This window comes from Scylla paramamosain, unplaced genomic scaffold (assembly GCF_035594125.1).
Source record: "Scylla paramamosain isolate STU-SP2022 unplaced genomic scaffold, ASM3559412v1 Contig2, whole genome shotgun sequence".
Classification (NCBI taxonomy): domain Eukaryota; kingdom Metazoa; phylum Arthropoda; class Malacostraca; order Decapoda; family Portunidae; genus Scylla; species Scylla paramamosain.
Genome location: NW_026973667.1, coordinates 2,134,532 through 2,154,665, shown reverse-complemented (window position 1 = coordinate 2,154,665; position 20,134 = coordinate 2,134,532). Strand labels below are relative to the sequence as shown.

Here is a 20,134-nt window from a genome sequence, read left to right as displayed (position 1 = left end):
GAAGAAGAGGAGGAGGAGGAGGAGGAAGGGGAGGAGGAGGAGGAGGAAACATGCCATTCTTCTTCCTGCCTTCCTCCACCTCCTCTCTCTCTCTCTCTCTCTCTCTCTCTCTCTCTCTCTCTCTCTCTCTCTCTCTCTCTCTCTCTCTCTCTCTCTCTCTCTCTCTCTCTTGTGAATGAAAACTATCAGTCAATCTATCAATTGCTGAGTGTATGAGAGAGAGAGAGAGAGAGAGAGAGAGAGAGAGAGAGAGAGAGAGAGAGAGAGAGAGAGAGACTCATACCCCTTTAAACCCTAAATCTGCAATGACGTCACTCTCTCTCTCTCTCTCTCTCTCTCTCTCTCTCTCTCTCTCTCTCTCTCTCTCTCTCTCTCTCTCTCTCAAGAAAAGGAAGGAAAATCTTGAGAGAGAGAGAGAGAGAGAGAGAGAGAGAGAGAGAGAGAGAGAGAGAGAGAGAGAGAGAGAGAGAGAGAGAGAGAGAGAGTAATTAAGAGAGAGAGGAATGAGGGAAGGATGAGAAGAGAAAAACAATGAAAAGGAGAAGAAGGAGGAAGGAGGAAGTGATGCTGGAGGAGGAGGAGGAGGAGGAGGAGGAGGAGGAGGATCAATATGGGAGGGAAGGATGTCAAATGGAGAGTTTCAGTTCTCTCTCTCTCTCTCTCTCTCTCTCTCTCTCTCTCTCTCTCTCTCTCTCTCTCTCTCTCTCTCTGGAATCAATGTTAGTAGTCTCTTGTTCCCTGGCAACTTTCCAGCTCTCTCTCTCTCTCTCTCTCTCTCTCTCTCTCTCTCTCTCTCTCTCTCTCTCTCTCTCTCTCTCTCTCTCTCTCTCTCTCTATGAAAAGTGAGCCAAAATGTATCTTTAATTTTCTTTCTCTTCAGTGGAGCTTAGCCAATACTCTCTCTCTCTCTCTCTCTCTCTCTCTCTCTCTCTCTCTCTCTCTCTCTCTCTCTCTCTCTCTCTCTGTCTCTTGGCAACTCAAAATATCAGCATACAACAACAACAACAACAACAACAACAAGAACAACAACAACAATAATAATAATAATAATAATAATAATAATAATAATAATAATAATAATAATAATAATAATAATAATAATAAACAATAACAATAAGTAAAAGGATCGAGAGGTGGAATTGGATCGTCTTTGTCACACATTGGGAGGATCCAGTCGTCTATACTGGTGACGTCACGTGACTCCCTCATTCGAAACTATCGTACATGACAAAAAAAAACCGTACACAGAAAAAATGAGAAATAAAGAAAAATTGAAGGCAAATTAAGAAAAAGATGAAGAAAATTAAAAGAAAATAGAGAAACGATGGTGAAAATAAGATATAAGTGAAGGGAAGATAGTGAAAAAAGAAGAAAATAAAGAAAAAGCATGATGAAATGAAAGAAAAGATAGAATATGATGAAAAGAAGATATAAATGAAGGAAAATTAGTGAAGAGGAAAAAAATAAAGAAAAGAATGATGAAATGAAGGAAAAAGAAAGAATATGATGAAAAGAAGATATAAATGAAGAAAAGATGATGAAAATAACAAGATAGTGAAAAATGTATATATATTAATGCGGAAAATTGTGAAAAATGGAAAAGGTGATCAAGTGATGAAAAGAATGTAAATAATGATAATTCTGATGAAGAAGGAAAAGTTAAGAATAATATTTGAAAAGAAAACCTAAACAAGAAAAGGAAAACGAAAATGAAATCACAAAGAAAAAATACATGTTTGGAAATCGAGAGAAGAAATAAGAAAAAAAAATATGCAGAAGTTGAATATTCCTTTGCAAATGAGTTGTTCTTTTAATATTCCTTGAAAATGAGTGATGTTTTAAATTCACACAAGCACTCTTAAGAAAATTACCCTCAGCACAAAATTTCCCATCACAATATTTCCCTAAACAAATATTTAGTTCATAACCGAACAAAAATTCTTGAAACTTTAGCACAGATCAATTAATTCCACCATTTTTATCGTAAAAGAATCAATTACAACGCTAAAAGATATACACTAAAATTAACAAACGAAAAAATAAACAAATAACATAGACACCCCTCGAAGGCACCAAAGAAAACCATAAGGAAACCAAAGAGAACGAGTGAGGGCAGTCTGCGTGACGGCCAGAGACATCTAGTGACGGGCCAACATGCAAGTTTTCCAGTAATAGTTAGAGTGAGAGTAAGTTAACCTTCCTCACCTCTCCTTTCACTCTCCCTCATGACTCACATCTTGCCTCTCCTTGTCGATGTGTTTGTGTTTATTTATTAGTTATTTTTTTATGAGTTAAGTCTGGCTTACGCGCAAAATGAAAGTGAATTAGACAGAGAGAGGGTGGGGGGGGATAGGCAGGTCAATGTGCTTAAGAAAATATAGATAGAAAAATGAAGTAATGAAAAGGAAATAAATGGAAAGATTAGGAGATAGGAAAAAAATAAATAAAGAAAAGAATAGAAAAATTTGTGATAAAAAATAAAGAAAATCAAATAAAAGAAAGAATAATAGTTATGGAGAAAAACGAAGAAAAGGAAAGAAAAGACAAAAAGTAAAAACAAACATTTAGACAAAAAGAAAAGAAAGAAAAAGAAAAAGAAAATAGAAAGATTTGGTCTGATTAAACCCATAAATGTCTTGATAATCCTTTTTGAAACACTGTGCAGTTTTTTTCTTTCTTTTTTACTGTTAAATTACATCAACAATTTTTTTCTTGCTTAATTATATCATCTATTTATTTTCTCGTCTATTTCTATCATTTTATTTATTTATTCTTTTTTTTTCATCTACTAAATTCGTGTAAAATTCTAAGGCCACATTATGGAAACACTTTTTCTCATTCACATTATATCGTCATTTTTTTTTTCTTTTCTGATAAATTACATGTCATTTTTTTTTTCCTGCCAAATAATATCAAAAACATTTCCCACCAAATTTTATATATTGACAGACTTTCCCAGCTACATCATTAAGTCACTTTCTTTCCCCGGCAGAAATATATTCAGAAATTTTCTCAGCTAAATAAATAAAAATAAATAAATAAACGAATGAATAAAATAAATAAACTTTCCATTTTTTTATTATTTTTTTTTTTTGTCTAAATTACATACGAAAATTTTGCAGATAACTTTTATGTATTGACAAACTGATTGTGTCAAATTCATAGCCAACTTTTCTTGCTGCCAAACACAACGACATCCCGCCACCGCAATATTATAACATTTTATCTATTTATTTATTTATTTTATTTTATTTATTTATTTTTTCTACAAATTACCTTTTTACTTTTTTCCCCCGACAAACTAGATGGACAAAAATTTCACTTAGATCATTTTTTCATGCCAAAATCAAACTAATCATTTTACCGTCAAAAAATACTACTACTACTACTACTACTACTACTACTACTACTACAATTACTACTACTACTAGTGTTTCTAAAATCCAATAATGACAAACAACAAGTGCGGAAATTGAAAAAAAAAAAAAGGAAAAAACTAATCAATAAACATTTATGGAAACAAAAACAACTTCAAGAAAACTAATAAAAAAAATGAAGGACTTAGAAAAATAACAATGCAGAATATAAAGAAAACCAAAATTAATGAAAACAAAAATAAATAAATATCACAATAGAGATGGCAAACAAAAAAAGAAAGAAAAAGAGAAATAGAGACAATTAAAGAGAGAGGGAGATGTAGAGAAATTGAGGGAGAGAAAGGAAGGTATATAAAAAAGCCAAGTATTAATAATAGTAATAATAATAATAATAATAATAATAATAATAATAATAATAATAATAATAATAATAATAATAATAATAATAATAATAAATTGCCCCAAAAAAATATATGTACTTGGCTTTTTAGTTTTAAGTATAAATATTGTTGAGGATTTTTGGCTCAGCGCCTCCCCCTTGTGTATGTGTGTGTGTGTGTGTGTGTGTGTGTGTGTGTGTGTGTGTGTGTGTGTGTGTGTGTGTGTGTGTGTGTGTGCGTGTGTGTGAGTGTGAGAGCGCATCCCACCGCTGCCACCAATATGAAGCAGCGAAAATTTGCATGCTTGAGTGTGTGTGTGTGTGTGTGTGTGTGTGTGTGTGTGTGTGTGTGTGTGTGTGTGTGTGTGTGGACGGCGCTGAGGTCTGTTGTGTATTTGTCTGTTTAAAAAATGATGTTTGATGTTAGATTAAGGTCAGTTTTTGCTGTTGTGCTAAAAAGATTTAAAAAAGGCAAGAAAAATATATATATATTGTGTGGACTTTAAAAAAAACAAACAAACAAACACTAACAGTAAAATACATAGTGTAATTATTAAATCGTTATTATTATTATTATTATTATTATTATTATCTTTATTATTATCATTATTATTGTTATCTGTCTGTGTCCTTGTTGTGACTGTTCTTGTCTCTTCCCCTCTCTTGTTGTTATTTATTTTTGTTTTAGTTACTCTTTATATGCATACGTTTTCTCTGAGGCACTTCTAACGTTTTCTGTCACTCCGGCGTCATTCTCTACCCAATCACTGGCCTCGGGAGGGGTGGCGGCCTTGCACCTTTCATAACTCTACTGGGACATGTATAGCTTAAAAATAGTAATAATTGTCGTAAAACTTTGGCATATAGTTTTGTTTACTATGTTAACAATGCATGAAATCTAAAAAAGAAAAAAAAAAAAAAAAAAGACATTCAGGTTTTCAATTTGAGTTTGTAAAGATACTTATTCATTTTTTTTTTGTGGGAAAAGAAATATCATGAATTGAACTTGAGAACAAGAAGATATTTTGACCGAAATTACTATAGAAATGTAAATTGATCTAAAATACCATAAGAAATCCAATGCTTTAAAATGAGATTGAGATTGTAAAGATGATTGATTGTAAGCAAAAAAATGAAAAAAAAAAAATAATAAATAAATAAATATTGAAATCAACTTAACTTAACATAAACGAAAATATTGTAAAAAATAATAACAACAACAATGTTTTGACTTGAGAAAGAAAAAGATTGTAAAGACGTAAAGATGTCAAATTTGTCATGTTGAAATCCCAAAGGTGCATGGGTGACGTCATCTCTCCCTGGGCTGTGATTGGTTGGCTGGGCTTCACATTACAGGCAAGTTCTTTTTAGGCCAATCAGCGTGATACAGTATTGAAATAAAATGTATAATACCAACAATAATCTGGTTTTGTATGATTACCCTGTGTTGATATATTTATTTTATACATCTCAAAGTACGTCAGGTTATGGAAAACTAAAATGACCTTCTGGTATTTTTGTCACTCCCAAACGCCAGCTGTAATGAAATAAATAAATAAATAAAATAAAAAAATAAAGAAGAAATTAAAATAAACAAATAGAATAAAGGAAAAATAAAAAAAAGTAGGTATTAATATGCAAAAAATACAAACACTACACCGGAAACGAGAAAAAAAAAATAAATAAATAAATAAATAAATAAATAAATAAATAAATAAAAGAATAAAAATTTTATCTTCAAACTGCAGACCTGAATGAGTGTCATCGCACCACACACACACAAACAGACACCATTAAAAAAAGTGAAGAAATAAGAAGTGTACGATGAACGAGCACAACATTAATCTCAGAGGAGTGCCCAGGGGTGGGTGTCTGTGCCCGAGGTGGTGCATCCAGTGGACTTCAAACCACGGCACTTCATTTCTGTGTGTTCACTGTTACATCATGTCAATGTCAGCAAATTTGGTTGATAATTTTGTAATATATGTGGAACTTTTAAAATTTAGATATGAAAACTTTCTCCGTATCAGTAATCTGTTGTGGTGGAATTGTTTTGTGTTTTGGCTGTGAAAACAAATAATAATTTTTTCACACCTTTCATCTTTTTTTTTATCTTCATTATTTTCCTTTTTTTTTTAATCATCACTAAAAAATCGTCCTTTACCAATACCAAAGACAATCAGATCTATAGTGAATTTTATTTATTTATCTATTTATTTTCATTTGATTTATTTATTTATTTTATTTTTTTTACCAGAAAGAAAATTTATTGAGACATCATATCATCCCGTGTCCTGCGTGTCTTGCCACTTGTGTGCGTCTGATTACCACGAAATCTTTACATACCACTGCCTACAACTTCCACTGGCAGAGGCGCCCACTCCGCCATTCAGAAAGACATTATCCACACGATGGTGAATGCAGCACAATGGCACCACCTTCCTCATGTAAACCAGTTATTTCCAGCACTCCTTAGCAATGCATGCTCCTCCTCCTCCTCCTCCTCCTCCTCTCCTCCTCCTCCTCAGTTTCTTATCGCCTCGACCTTTGGTGTTGCATGATGGCTGCTCTCTTGGTTCTTCCATTGCAAATAATTACGTCACCTAGTGTCAGAAAAAATAAATATGTACTGCTCCTGCTTGGTCCTGAGTAGCAAGAGTTGTGTTGAGGTGGTGTGTGTGTGATGTGTGTGTGTGTGTGTGTGTGTGTGGCAGGATCTGCCCCTGACAGCACCACACTGATGGCCAGCTGTTGCACATCTTGGACTATTCACTTTCACTGGGTGTTGTGTTGTGTGGTGGCGAGAGTGTGGTGGTGGTGTGAGATGTGGTGGTGGCGTAGGTGTGGTGTGTGCGTGAGATGTTGGTGGTGGCGTGGTGTGGTGGTGGCGTGGTGGCGTGGTGTGGTGGTGGCGTGAGATGTGGTTGGCTGAGGACGGCTGTTTCTGAGCGCACTTCACTTCTCAGCATTCCATCTTTCATACTTTTTTTTTTCTTTCAAATATCATCTTTTTGTTTTTTTTTCAGTTTTACGTACATAGAACCAACATTAACATTATTACGACCCTAAACTTGGATTAAAAATATATGACTTTTTTTTTATTATTATTATTCCGAAGCGATCTGTGAAGGGTAATGACGTTGAATACGAAAATAAATAAATAAATAAATCATCCACAGTTTTCTTACACCCCCCAAAAAAAAAGAATAAATAAAATAAATAAATAATTTTAAAAAATCGTAAATTTAACCGAATTTTTTTTCTTTTCCTTTATTTTATTTATTATTTATTCATTTATTTTTATTCACTTTATTTATTTTATTTTTTTGTAAGAAGTGCATCCAGCTTAAGAACAAAACCACAGAGAGAAAATATATATATAAAAAAATGTATATTATCAGTCTTCTATCTTATCTTTTGCTGTTTCCTTTCATTTATCCCATTCATTGATTTCCTTCATCCTTCAACACACACACACACACACACAACACACACACACACACACACACACACACACACACACACAGGAATAACACATCTTTTTCGTTTTTTTATAATTTTTATTGTAATTTCACACTTTTTTTTTGCCCATTTCCTTTCACTTTTCTTCACAACCCCAAAAATGTTAATAAAATAATAATAATAATAATAATAATAATAATAATAATAATAATAATAATAATAATAATAATAATAATAACAAAAATAAATAAAGATAATAATTAGTGATTTGAACATTTTCTTTAACATTCACTTAAAAAAAAACAAAAACGAAAAATGAGAAAAAAACAAAAAACAGAAAGCCACCAAAACAAAACAAAACAAACGATAAGTAAACAAATGAACTTAAACCATTTCTTTTTTTCACTCCTTCCTTTACTTAAATCTCTCCTTCCTTACTTAAGTACCAAAGACTTTCAACAAAAGAAAAAAAAAAAAAAAAAAAAACCGGTGACTTGAGAAAAAGAATATATACAATTCAAATAAACTTATATGAAAAATTTTTTTTTTAATCTTTGGAAAAACATCACTCAGTTCTCCCCAACCCTCTCTCTCTCTCTCTCTCTCTCTCTCTCTCTCTCTCTCTCTCTCTCTCTCTCTCTCTCTCTCTCTCCATATATATAATTGATCATAAAAAAATAATAACAACAACAATAACAATAATAATAATAATAATAATAATAATAATAATAATAATAATAACAATAATAAAGCCAAAATAATAATAATAATAATAAAGAGAGAGAGAGAGAGAGAGAGAGAGAGAGAGAGAGAGAGAGATGAGACGAGAGAGAGAGAGAGAGAGACGAGAGAGAGAGAGAGAGAGACGAGAGAGAGAGAGAGAGAGAGAATGCTAAATCATTAAAGAAAGTGTAACTAACAATATGAACAAACTAACAAATGAAAACTCCTTAAGAAGAAGAAGGAGGAGGAGGAGGAGGAGGAGGAGGAGGAGGAGGAGGAGGAGGAGGAGGAGGAGGAGGAGGAGGAGGAGGAGGAGGAGGAGGAGGAGGAGGAGGAGGAGGAGGAGGAGGAGGAGGAGAAGGAGGAGGAGGCCTGGAACAGAGGGGGAAAAATTCATTACTCTTCTTAACTTCCTTAATAATAATAATAATAATAATAATAATAATAATAATAATAATAATAAAAACAATGCTTACTTTTGTTAACATTATTATTATTATTATTATTATTATTATTATTATTATTATTATTGTTGTTATTAATATTAAAGCTATTATTTCAATTTCTCTCTATTTTCTTTTCCTTTATGACAATTATTCCAGTTATCATCTTCGTGTCAAACTACTACTACTACTACTACTACTAACTACTACTACTACTAAAATAAAAAATACCCAAAACTTACCCAATCTTCTTTCTTGCAACACACAAACACAATTAAGAACACAGGAACACATTGGCTGGTGCAGGAAGCCATGAGGCCTACAGGTGGCAGAGGCTGTACAAAACACACCTGTCTGTCTGCACCTGTCACCCCATCCATACACCTGTCCAGTCTTCACAAGCTCCCTATTGACTCACCACCAACAGCCCCATTGGTGAGTCTGCCCCAGTCACCCTCCACTCTGTCTGTGAACCAATTCCTTCCTGTCTCTTTTTGAAACCTACCTTTATCAAGCTTGAACCCGTCACTGCCTGTCCTGCCCTGATTACTGACCCTGAGGATTTTGTTTAGGGCACCCTTGTTGTGTCCCCTGTGTCACTTGAAGACCTCCACCAGACCCCCTCTTAGTCACCCTTGTTGTGTCCCCTGTGTCACTTGAAGACCTCCACCAGACCCCCTCTTAGTCACCCTTGCTGTGTCCCCTGTGTCACTTGAAGACCTCCACCAGACCCCCTCTTAGTCACCCTTGTTGTGTCCCCTGTACTACTTGAAGACCTCCACCAGACCCCCTCTTAGTCACCCTTGTTGTGTCCCCTGTACTACTTGAAGACCTCCACCAGACCCCCTCTTAGTCACCCTTGTTGTGTCCCCTGTACTACTTGAAGACCTCCACCAGACCCCCTCTTAGTCACCCTTGTTGTGTCCCCTGTACTACTTGAAGACCTCCACCAGATCACCTCTTAACCTACACCTCTCTAAGGAAAGTAAATTTAAAAGCCTCAGTCTTGTTTTGGAAAGGAATGCCCTGCTTTCCCTGCATCCTTTTAGTCACTCTCCTCTATAGCTGACTCTAAAAGACCAATATCCTTCCTGTAATATGGGTTCTAATTACTACTACTACTACTACTACTACTACTACTACTACTACTACTACCACCACCACCACCAAAAAACACACCAAAAAACTCACCTAATTTTTATTTTCTTGCAACACACAAACACACGCCACTTCTACTACTGCTGTTGCTGCTGCTGCTGTTGCTGCTGCTGCTGGCCCTCCCGTCCCTGAGGCCAGGCCCCCTGCAGCGCCTCACCCCAGGGGAAGCCCCCGGCCGCTCCTCAGGCAGGGGATTGTAGGCAGGGTCATCAGGGTGGGCCTCAAACAGTCTGGCCCTGAGGGGATGTCGAGAAGTGAGGTTAGGTTAGGTTGTGTGTACTGTGTATTGTTTTGTTTTACATATTTTGGTTGTCTTGTGTTGATAAACTAACTAAATGGTGGTGGTGGTGGTGGTGGTGAAGAACACTAAAAAGTTACACAACAACAACAAAAATATTGAAAAAAGAAGTGACAGTAACTGAGGGAAGGGAAAAAAAAGAAGGAAAACTGAATATAAGGCAAAAAAGCCAAGAATACAAAAACAAAAGTGCACACACACACACACACACACACACACACACACACACAGTCAGTGAACAGCAATCTTGTGTTACTGAATGCCTCCTAGCAAGCATAACAAATGAACTACTACAAATTGACTCCTTGGCATGTCAAGTGCATCCCTCGCCTTCCTCACAGCCACAGCAGCAGTGACAAGCGTTAAGCAGGTCACCAGTGTCGGTGTTCATTGTGTCTGTGGTGATACGTGACCAGCGCTGTGCTTGCAGTGAGACGCACGATGTTCTGTTCACGCTGTGGTGTTGTGGTGGTGAGCGCCTGGCAGACAAGTCATGGTGGGATGGTGTCACTGCAGCAACTCCAATTAGAATACGTATGTGAAACTTGCAGAACCTCACACAAAAAACCTGTGAAGGGAGGCAGTGAAGAATTGTCTTTACACAGGCAGGGCGGCAGCACCACTGCTTCCCTCGGCTGCCTTGCTGTGAGAGTCAGATCAGAGTCCAGCTGCCTTGGTAGAGTAGCAGCAGCAAGGCGTGGAGCGAAGATAAACACATGCCACCACCCTGCCTGTGTTAAGACAATCCCTCAACACCTCCCTTCAAAGATTTCATGTATGAGGTTCTGGAAGTTTCAAGTACTCTAATGAACACATGTTGCTGCAGTGACACCATCCCAGCCTGACATGTGAAGGTGTGTGACAGAGTGACACCGCCGTGACTTGTCTGCCAGGCATGCACCACCACAACACCACAGCGTGAACAGAACGTGATGCGTCTCACTGCAAGCACAGCGCCTGTCAAAAAAGTCACCACAAACACACTGAACACTGGCACTGGTGACCTGCTTAACACTGGTCACTGCTGCTGTGGCTGTGTGAGAGGGAGAGGGATGCACTTGACATGCCAACATCCCAGAACACCAAACAACATTCCACAACACCTCACAACTTTCCACAACACCCCACAACACCCCAGAACACCCACAACACCCCACACTCACAGTATTTTTGGTGTCTTGAGCATCCTAATGCCCCCAGATCTTTGGGGAAACACATCCTCGAGGAAATAGTAGACGTGTCCTACAGCAATCCCCACCAGGTCCACCAAAACGGAGTTCCCCAGGAGGACACTGAACCCCAGCAGCACCCAGGGGAGATATGGCGCCTGGGGGAGAGAGAGAGAGAGAGAGAGAGAGAGAGAGAGAGAGAGAGAGAGAGAGAGAGAGAGAGAGAGAGAGAGAGAGAGAGAGAGAGAGAGAGAGAGAGAGAGAGAGAGAGAGAGAGAGAGAGAGAGAGAGAGAGACACAGGTGGGTTTTTTTTTGTTTTTTTAGGGAGTTTTTTTTATGCCAATCGTGGAAACAAATATCAATACGACACACACACACACACACACACACACACACACACACACACACAAAGAACAAATAAATATCTATACGAAATAAAACACAAAAAAAAAGAAAAAAAGAAAAGAGAAAAACATGCATACAAAATAACACACACACAAAAAAAAATAAATAAAAATAAATCAAGATAAATAAATAAAATGAAACAAAACATTAAAAAAAAAACACATAAAAAGGAAATAAACAAATAAAACAAAACAAACAAATAAATAAGAAATAAACAAATAAAACAAAACAAACAAACAAATAAGAAATAAAACACAATAAAATAAAACGAAACAAACAAACAAACAAAAATAAAACAAAATAAACACACACACAAACATACGAACAAATAAAAAAATAAAAAAATAAAACACACACACACACACACACACACACACACACACACACACACACACACACACACCTGGAAATTAAGGAGCCCAAAAAAATTCATACGGACATAGGGGTTCCGTCTGGCCCACACGTACACCAGCATGATGGTAAACGCTTGGCCCAGGAACAGCAGCTGGCAGAACAGGGCACACACCATCATGGCCGCGCCCCCAAACACCTGTGGCGAGGGAGGAGGAGGGGGAAGGAGAATTAGTGTGTGTGTATGTGTGTTACAGAGCTTATCTAACTGTAAGACTTGTGACTGCCACCTGCTACTGCTATTATTGTTAAGTTAGGTTAGGTTAGGTTAGGTTAGGTTAGGTTTGGTTAGGTTAGGTTAGGTTAGGTTAAGTTAGGTTAGGTTAAGTTTGGTTAGGTTAGGTTAGGTTAGGTTAGGTTAAGTTAGGTTAGGTTAGGTTAGGTTAGGTTAGGTTTGGTTAGGTTAGGTTAGGTTAGGTTAGGTTAGGTTAAGTTAGGTTAGGTTAGGTTAGGTTAGGTTAAGTTAGGTTAGGTTAGGTTAAGTTAGGTTAGGTTAGGTTAAGTTAGGTTAAGTTAGGTTAGGTTAGGTTAGGCTAGGTTAGGTTAGGTTAGGTTAGGTTAGGTTAAGTTAGGTTAGGTTAGGTTAGGTTAGGTTAGGTTAGGTTAGGTTAAGTTAAGTTAGGTTAGGTTAGGTTAAGGTTTGATTAGATTAGGTTAGGTTAGGTTTGTCCTTCTTCTTTCACTCTTATTTCATCTCATCTTCTCTTTCACTCTTCTCCCACCTCCTCCTCCTTTTTCTTCTTCTTCCTTCACTTCTAATTTTCCCTAAATCTCATTCTTCCTTCTCCATCTTCATCTTCTTTCATTTTTTTCTCACTCCCTCCTCCTTACTTACAATTCTTACATCTTTCCTTCCTCCTCATCCTCCTCTTCCTCATCTTAAACCAACCAAACAATTCCTTCCTCTCCTTTCCTTCACTCAACCTCCTCTTCTTCCTGTTTCACCTAATTTAACCAAAGCAAACATTTCTCCTCTTCCTCTTTCTTTTTCACTTCTCCTCTTCATTCTCTTCCTTCTATAGACCAAACCAAACCCCCTTTCTTCCTCTTCCTCTTCCTCTTTCACTCCTATTCTTCCTCCTCCTCATCCTCTTCCTTCTCCAAACCAGACCAAATCTCCCTTCTTCCACTTCCTCTTTCACTCCTCCTCCTCCTCCTAGACAAACCTCCTTTCCTCCTCTTCCAATCCTCACAAACAAACCAAGCCAAGCCAATCTTATCTTCCTTCAGCCCTCCCCCTGCCCCCCTCACCATCATCAGCACAAAGTCAGCTGTACGCCCCCTGAAGGACCCCTCCTCCAGCATCCTGCAGTATCGGTAGGTGAAGATCATGTTGAACAGAAAGTTGAATCCCATGGTGCCAAAGAAGAGGAATGTTGTCACGAGACGCCATACCTGAGGGAGAGAGAGAGTGAGAGGGACAGTGATGGAAACAAAATAACTGGTGCTTTTTAAATGTCAGGAAGGATGAGAGAGAGGGAGAGTGTATAGGAGAAATTGAGAAAGGGAGTGAGAGTGAAAGTGAGGGAGTAAAAGTGATGGGTGAGAGAAAAGGGGTTATTTTTCTTATTTATGTATTTTTTTGTTTTTTGCGGTGTTTTATTTTGTAATTGTTTTCATCCTGTTTTTCTGATTTTTTTTTGTTTTTCTTATCATCGCAGTGAGTGGGTGGGTGAGTGGGTGAGTGACACAGGTGGGTGAACTAACGAAAATCATGAAAGAAACTGATAAATTGATAACAACAACCTTATCGTTAGTTAGTGACAAGTTTATTGCCTGGTAACTGTTAGCTGATCAATCCAAAAATTCCAGCACTAGCAATAACAACACTTTTTTTTTTATGTAGGAGGGACACTGAAGGGCAACAAAAATTTAATGAAAAAAATAAAAAGCCCACTGAGATGCCAGTCCCAGAACATACTGATATCTTATATAAAAAAAGTTGATAAATCCAAACCTTTATTTTTATCTTTACTTAGAAAACTTTGAAAAAACTTCGAGAAAAACTAAAACACGAACAAAACCACGAACACACTTGCCAAAACACCCCAAAACACCCCAAAACACCCCAAAACACACCAAAACACCTTCTTCAAATTCAATGCTTCTCCTGTCTCTTCACTAATGAAAAGCGACGTATTCAGTAAAATAACTACATTTGATTCTGAAAGTTTCAAAGTTCAACATGCTCAAGTCCCAAACACTACAATTATTGACGACCACCTGTGTGGAACCAAAAGTATCGGCCATGACCAGGAACAGGTAAAAAAAAAAAAAAAAAAAATGTACACTAATGTTAAAAAGGATTCAATATTTTTCTTTCTTTTTTTTTGTACTTTCCAACAGATAAAGCAACAAACACAATTATCAAATAACAAATTGTCTTCATTTATACATGTTTTTGTAGATGAGAGAGAGAGAGAGAGAGAGAGAGAGAGAGAGAGAGAGAGAGAGAGAGAGAGAGAGAGAGAGAGAGAGAGAGAGAGAGAGAGAGAGAGTGGGGGGGCTCACCTGGTAGTGCCGAAGAATCAGTGTTGGATTAAAGTACAAAGTGAACGGAGAAACGACATCCAGTTGCTGAAATAATAACGATAACGATAATAATAATAATAATAATAATAATAATAATAATAATAATAATAATAATAATAATAATAATAATAATGACATTCTAAGGTGATTTATTTAGAGTTTTCCATTTATGTGATTACTGGTTAATGATAGTAATAGTAATAGTAGTAGTAGTAACAGTAATAGTAATAATAATAATAATAATAATAATAATAATAATAATAATAATAATAATAATAATAATAATAATAATAATAATTCATTCACATTGATTCATTTCTATAATTCTCTCTCTCTCTCTCTCTCTCTCTTACCCAAACACACACACACACACACACACACACACACACACACACACACACACACACACACACACACACTCACCACCAGGATCGTCGTGGCCACACAAGCTGTCGTGTACGCGCGTGTGACCGGCGGCATCTGCATGTACTCCTGCTGAAAGGTGAGGTGGGCCATCATGTGCGTTTGGCAGCGTGTACACGGACGGGTGGACACACACACACACACACACACGCGTGCACCTGTAGGGGAGAGATACAGGGGGTGATGAGGGGTTGTGGAGGTAAAGGGAGTGTTTGGATTATTTTTGTTTTTGTTTATTTGGTTTTGTTAAGTTTTGCGTTTTGTGTTTTTTGTTTTGTTCAGTTAAATAATGTTGTTTTCTTTGGTTCAGTTTTGTTTTGTGTTATTTTGTTTTCTTTCTATCTTTCCTCACCATCCAATTTTTTTTCTCTTCCTTTATTTTCATTTTTCCTTACTTCCCTTCCTTCACTCCCATTTTTTTTCTTCCCTTTTTCTTTTCTTTTTTCCTTTGTTTTCCTTCCCTTCCCTGGTCAGCCTTGCCGGGCCTTGTGGCAGCCAGGAGTGTTGCACTGCAAGTATAACTAAACTAACATAAAGCAACAAACTCTTCAGAAACACTGTATTGTTTGGCATACCTCTTGAAAGTAAACCTGAAACTGTTATCATCATCATTAGAAGTCTGTGGCATGTGTAATACAGCCACTCTTGTTATCCCTGGGGTGACACACGCACACACACACCGATGGACAGTCGGTGCCCTGTTAAGAACACCCCTGCGTCCCACAAGCTTGTTGAAGTGAAGACAAACTATATGCACAAGGCTACAAACATTTGATTTATATAACTAAAAAAATAAATAAATGAATAAGAATAGATAAATAAAAAGAAAAGAAAAGTGATGAGCACAGGTAGGCTGCCTCTCATCGCTGCCTCTGTGTGGCTGCGTGTAGGCAAAGCAGGTCAGGGTAATGCTGAAATAAGGCAAGTGTTCTTCTCTGAGGGCAACAATGTACGTGCAGTGTTGTGGTTGGTGAGTCTGACGCAGCGTGTAACATCTTCCAGTAACTTACAGACGCTCAAGTAAAATTAGAAAACTGGGTGCCGTGACAATACTGGGAAGTGACGCACCCACCAGTGTGACGGACAGGTGGGCGCTGCTCTACCCCAGTGAAGGTGTTCGTCTGTGTGTGTGTATGTCGCATCTGTTATGGAAGCGACAACTAGTCACCGGCCAAGGCACTGAAATACTTTAGCCAATCACAGTGTTTTATTTCATCCTGAGGAGGAGGAAGCAGCTCAATGTGAAATATTTGCCTTAGTCTGAGGAAGGAGTCTGTCTGCGGTGGGCGGCGCCTCCATTACTTCCAGCGCACTGCCACATTTTACAAAGACAAACAAGCTAACGATTTCATGTTTCTTAGCCTTGCCAATTAGGTTAGGTTAGGTTAGGTTAGGTTAGATTAGATTATTTAGGTTAGGTTAGGTTAGGTTAGGTTAGGTTAGTTTGGTTAGGTTAGGTTAGGTTAGTTTGGTTAGATTAGATTATTTAGGTTAGGTTAGGTGAGGCTAATTTAGTTTGGTTAGATTATTCAGGTTAGATTAGGTTAGTTAAGTTAGGTTAGGTTAGGTTAGGTTAGTCTTGTTGGTCTAGGTTGGGTGGTGGTGGTGGTGGTGACAGCCAGCTGGCGGCCACGGAAGCAGCAGCCAGCACTCTCAGGGCAACACTGCCGGCGAGTGTTGCTGCTGTGTTACTTATCAATGCAGGCCACACTATTCCTTATGGCAGATTTCATTCTCCGTTATTGATTTAGCTTTCCTTTTCATTGCAAACATTAGTTCAAGGTCGGAAGGGGGAAATGAAAATACAAACTAGTAATTTGCGGGAAAAAACAACATAGATTAATTCAAAACAGGCCGAAAACTAGCAAAAAAAATAGTTTAGTGTGGGAGAGACTGCTGTGAGAGAAAATTTTCACCTTAAGAAAATAGTAGTAGTATTTTTGTTACTATTGAGACTACTACTACTACTACTACTTGAAATACACTCGCTATACTTAACTAGCTGAACTTAACCTTACCTAACTAAACCCAACCTACACTATTCGTGACAATCTTTGACTATCAAAATTTTCCTTAAGCTTGCAAACTCATATCAATACATCTTTGGTAATTCAGCCATTTTCACCTTAATTACCGTTCCCTCTCACCTGTGGGGCTGGCTAGTGGGCGAGGGGGTGAGGGAGGCGGGGGTGGCGAGGCAGGGGAAGGTAAAATAAGGTCAAATGGGATCACTCTTCATAGTCCACTCCGCCACTGTCTAGGTCTCGGTCTTGGTTGTTTACGTTTACTCGGGGCGTGCACCTTTCCTATTGGCTGTCTTTTTTTTCTTTTTTTTTTTTTTTTTTTAGGTGTTATTGCTAAAAAAATAATGATAATATCGCTCTTTTTTGTCCTTGAAATACTTTGTTTTTCTTTTTATAATTCATTTTTAGATATTTTCGCTTCCCCGGGCATTCATCTTCCCTACTAACTTTTTTTTCAATATATTTGAAGTTTTTATGATATTCTTCTTAATTGTAGTTGTCTAAGAAAAAAAAAATTTCTACTTTTGAAGAGTTCGGATTCCTTTGTAATAATCTTTCTGACGTCTCATTCAGGGCATGCATCTTTCCCATTGCCCGTTAACTTTATATTTCAAAGGTTATTATGTATCTTTTTTTTTCTATTCCAAGTGTTAAGCCAAATTAAGTTCTTTTTATGCTTCTTTTTTTTTCATTATATTCTCCTTTCGTTAAGATGACGTGTCCTTACAGCTTATTATTTCGTTATCATTCGTCTATTTCCTCTTATCAATTCTTTAATCTATATGTTTGATGATTGAATTACTTGACATTTGTCTATTATTTTTCTATATTGTTTTCAACTTCCTGGTACCACCTCCCTAGGGCAGCCACCATGCCGCGGATGTCTTCATAGAATATGCAGAGTTTGCCCTCAAATGGTTATGCAGTGTGTGTGTGTGTGTACCTAGTTGTGGTATACGGGAAGGGGAGCTTGTCATGAGTGTGAGGCGTGGACAGTGTTGATCAGCGTCCTCAGCGCAGCGCGGCCCGGGGGCAGACGCCGCCGCGGCTGCTGAAACAGTGTGGCATGGCAGCTTACAGCGGGATTATGGAGGTGTGCGTGCTTAGTGTGTACAGCTACCACCAATGTGTGTATCTCAATGTTGTACATGCAGTAAAAAATATTGTGTAGAGAAAAGTAAGCGAATATGAAGTAAAAGACGTATATTTGGTGGTTAGATAGTGATGGCGCCATGACTGGGCGGGGAAGCAGCTCATCTTGCCGTTATTATGGCGTATTGAGATAATGTTAGTGTGTAAATAGATGGGGAACTTAATGTTTGATATACCTTAGTGGTGCACGTGGTGTAAAGAGAGCGAGTGATGGTATAATGAACATATTTGTGGCCCTCAACACAGCATACTCTTGGCACGAGACAGGGAACAAGCCCAGATTGGCGTTGTTGTGGCATACTGATGTATTGTTTGTGTGTAAAGGATAGACGACTCAGTGCTTCATACATCCCACTCCTGCACGAGCAGTAAAGAGAGCGAGTGTTGCTACAGTGAACACACTTGTGGTGGGACAGTTACGTACGCATGGATCTGAGGGTTGTGAGGGCACCACACCTTCCACCATGAAAACACCCACAGGTTCACGTGGAGGAGAGCTAGAAATGGTGGACAGAAAAGTCAGACTGAGTGTTTAGCAGTGGACGAGAGATTAAGGAAGGTGTGGCATGCCAAGGGATGTTTGACGGGCGAGTCCCACAGAGGTGCATGGAGTTCTGGCCAGACCGCTGTGCTGTGGTGGCTGGGATGGAAATGAGAGACGCCTCGGTGACATGCATACTGGTGGAAAGTTACTTGAGTAGCTGGACAGGAAGGTGTGCAGCAGAGAGGAGCGTGAGAAGGCGGGTGAAAGACAGACACGCTGGGGTCTCTGGCATACTTCACACACTCCAGCACCACATGTTCCACCGTCTCATCCTCTCCCATGTCACACATCTGGCACACTTTGCTGCGGGACTCAGACCACCTGTAACTCCTTGCATTCACATCCATACACTGTGCCCTCGCTCGGAAGAGAAGATCACCGCCCAGGCTTCCATCATACCACCTTTCATACCTCGGGGCCTCTTTCTCCTTGTACCATTCCAGGGTCTTCTTTCTTTCCATTTCATTCTTCCATTCATTCAGTCCCACACATTTCACTTCTTTGTCTATCTCATTCTTCCATTTTCTCACATCCCATTCGGCTCCCACTCTGCCTCCTCTTGTTACCACCCATTCACGCTCATTTTGATTCCTACCAGCCATTCTTATCGCCCACACAACTTGCAATCCATTCCTGTCTGTCATTCTCATGCATCTCTTCCTCCATTTGCTTCCACTTTCATTCCACAGGTACACCTTCCTTGCTATTCTTGCATCATCCATTCTGTCAAGCCTAATCTTGTACCTAAGTGTGGCTTTTGTCAGTCTTTCTCTAAAGGTGCTCCATCCCATGTCACCTCTCAAGGCTTCAACTGCTGTGCACCTCGGTGCACTCAGTGCCATCCTTGCTACTCTATTCTGGCCCACTTCTAACTTGTCAATTTCACTTTCATTCCATGCAATCACATCCATACCATACATTATACTTGGCACAGCCACACTCTTCCACACTTCTCTCAACACATCATACTTTCTTGCTCTCATCCTTGCCACGCTTCCCAATCGACCTACCCACTGGTTTACCATACTTATCTTTTCATTCTTTGCCTTTGCACACCCACTGGGACTCATCCACATCCCTAAGTACTTGTATTCTTGCACCTGTCTCAACTCATTCTCTTCAAGTCTCCATACCACATTACTTTCATCCTCTGACCTATTCACAATCATTACTTTGCTTTTCTCACTGCTAAACCTTACTCCAAAGTCTTTTCCATACCCATCCACAACATCCAACAAACTTTGAAGCTCATCTGCCGATTCACTCATAACAACTACGTCATCTTCATAAAGAAGCACACGTACTTTATCATTCCCACATTTACCCCTACATTCATTCTTCTCATCCTGGCTGCTAGCTCCTCTGTATACAGACTAAAAAGGGTTGGTGACAATATACAGCCCTGCCTAACTCTCTCACTCTTCACCCAGTCAGTTTCTATGTCTCCTAGTCTATATCTAGCTCTTGTGTCCACGTGCATACTTTGTACTTCTTTGATCTTGATCTCGATGCCACATGTAGTTCAAGATCACTCCTACGCCAGGCTTGGAATTTTTAACTGCTGTAGAAGACAAACACACAAAACAAGCAAAAAAAAAAAACGAACAGCATCCTCCACACTAACTGTCCCTAC

At 38.4% G+C, this 20,134-nt stretch overlaps 1 protein-coding gene across 1 annotated transcript; it reads right to left on the bottom strand.

Moving 5' to 3' along the window:
- Positions 1-8,250: 8,250 nt before the first annotated feature.
- On the bottom strand, positions 8,251-17,079 carry LOC135096150 (derlin-2-like). Its single transcript, XM_063997456.1, is given in 9 exon segments — positions 8,251-8,313; positions 9,576-9,714; positions 9,717-9,778; positions 11,004-11,167; positions 11,819-11,965; positions 13,078-13,221; positions 14,338-14,403; positions 14,782-14,939; positions 16,929-17,079. Coding segments are annotated over 7 exon segments (774 nt in total). The 5' UTR covers positions 14,878-14,939; positions 16,929-17,079; the 3' UTR covers positions 8,251-8,313; positions 9,576-9,619.
- Between the last annotated feature and the right edge of the window lie 3,055 nt (positions 17,080-20,134).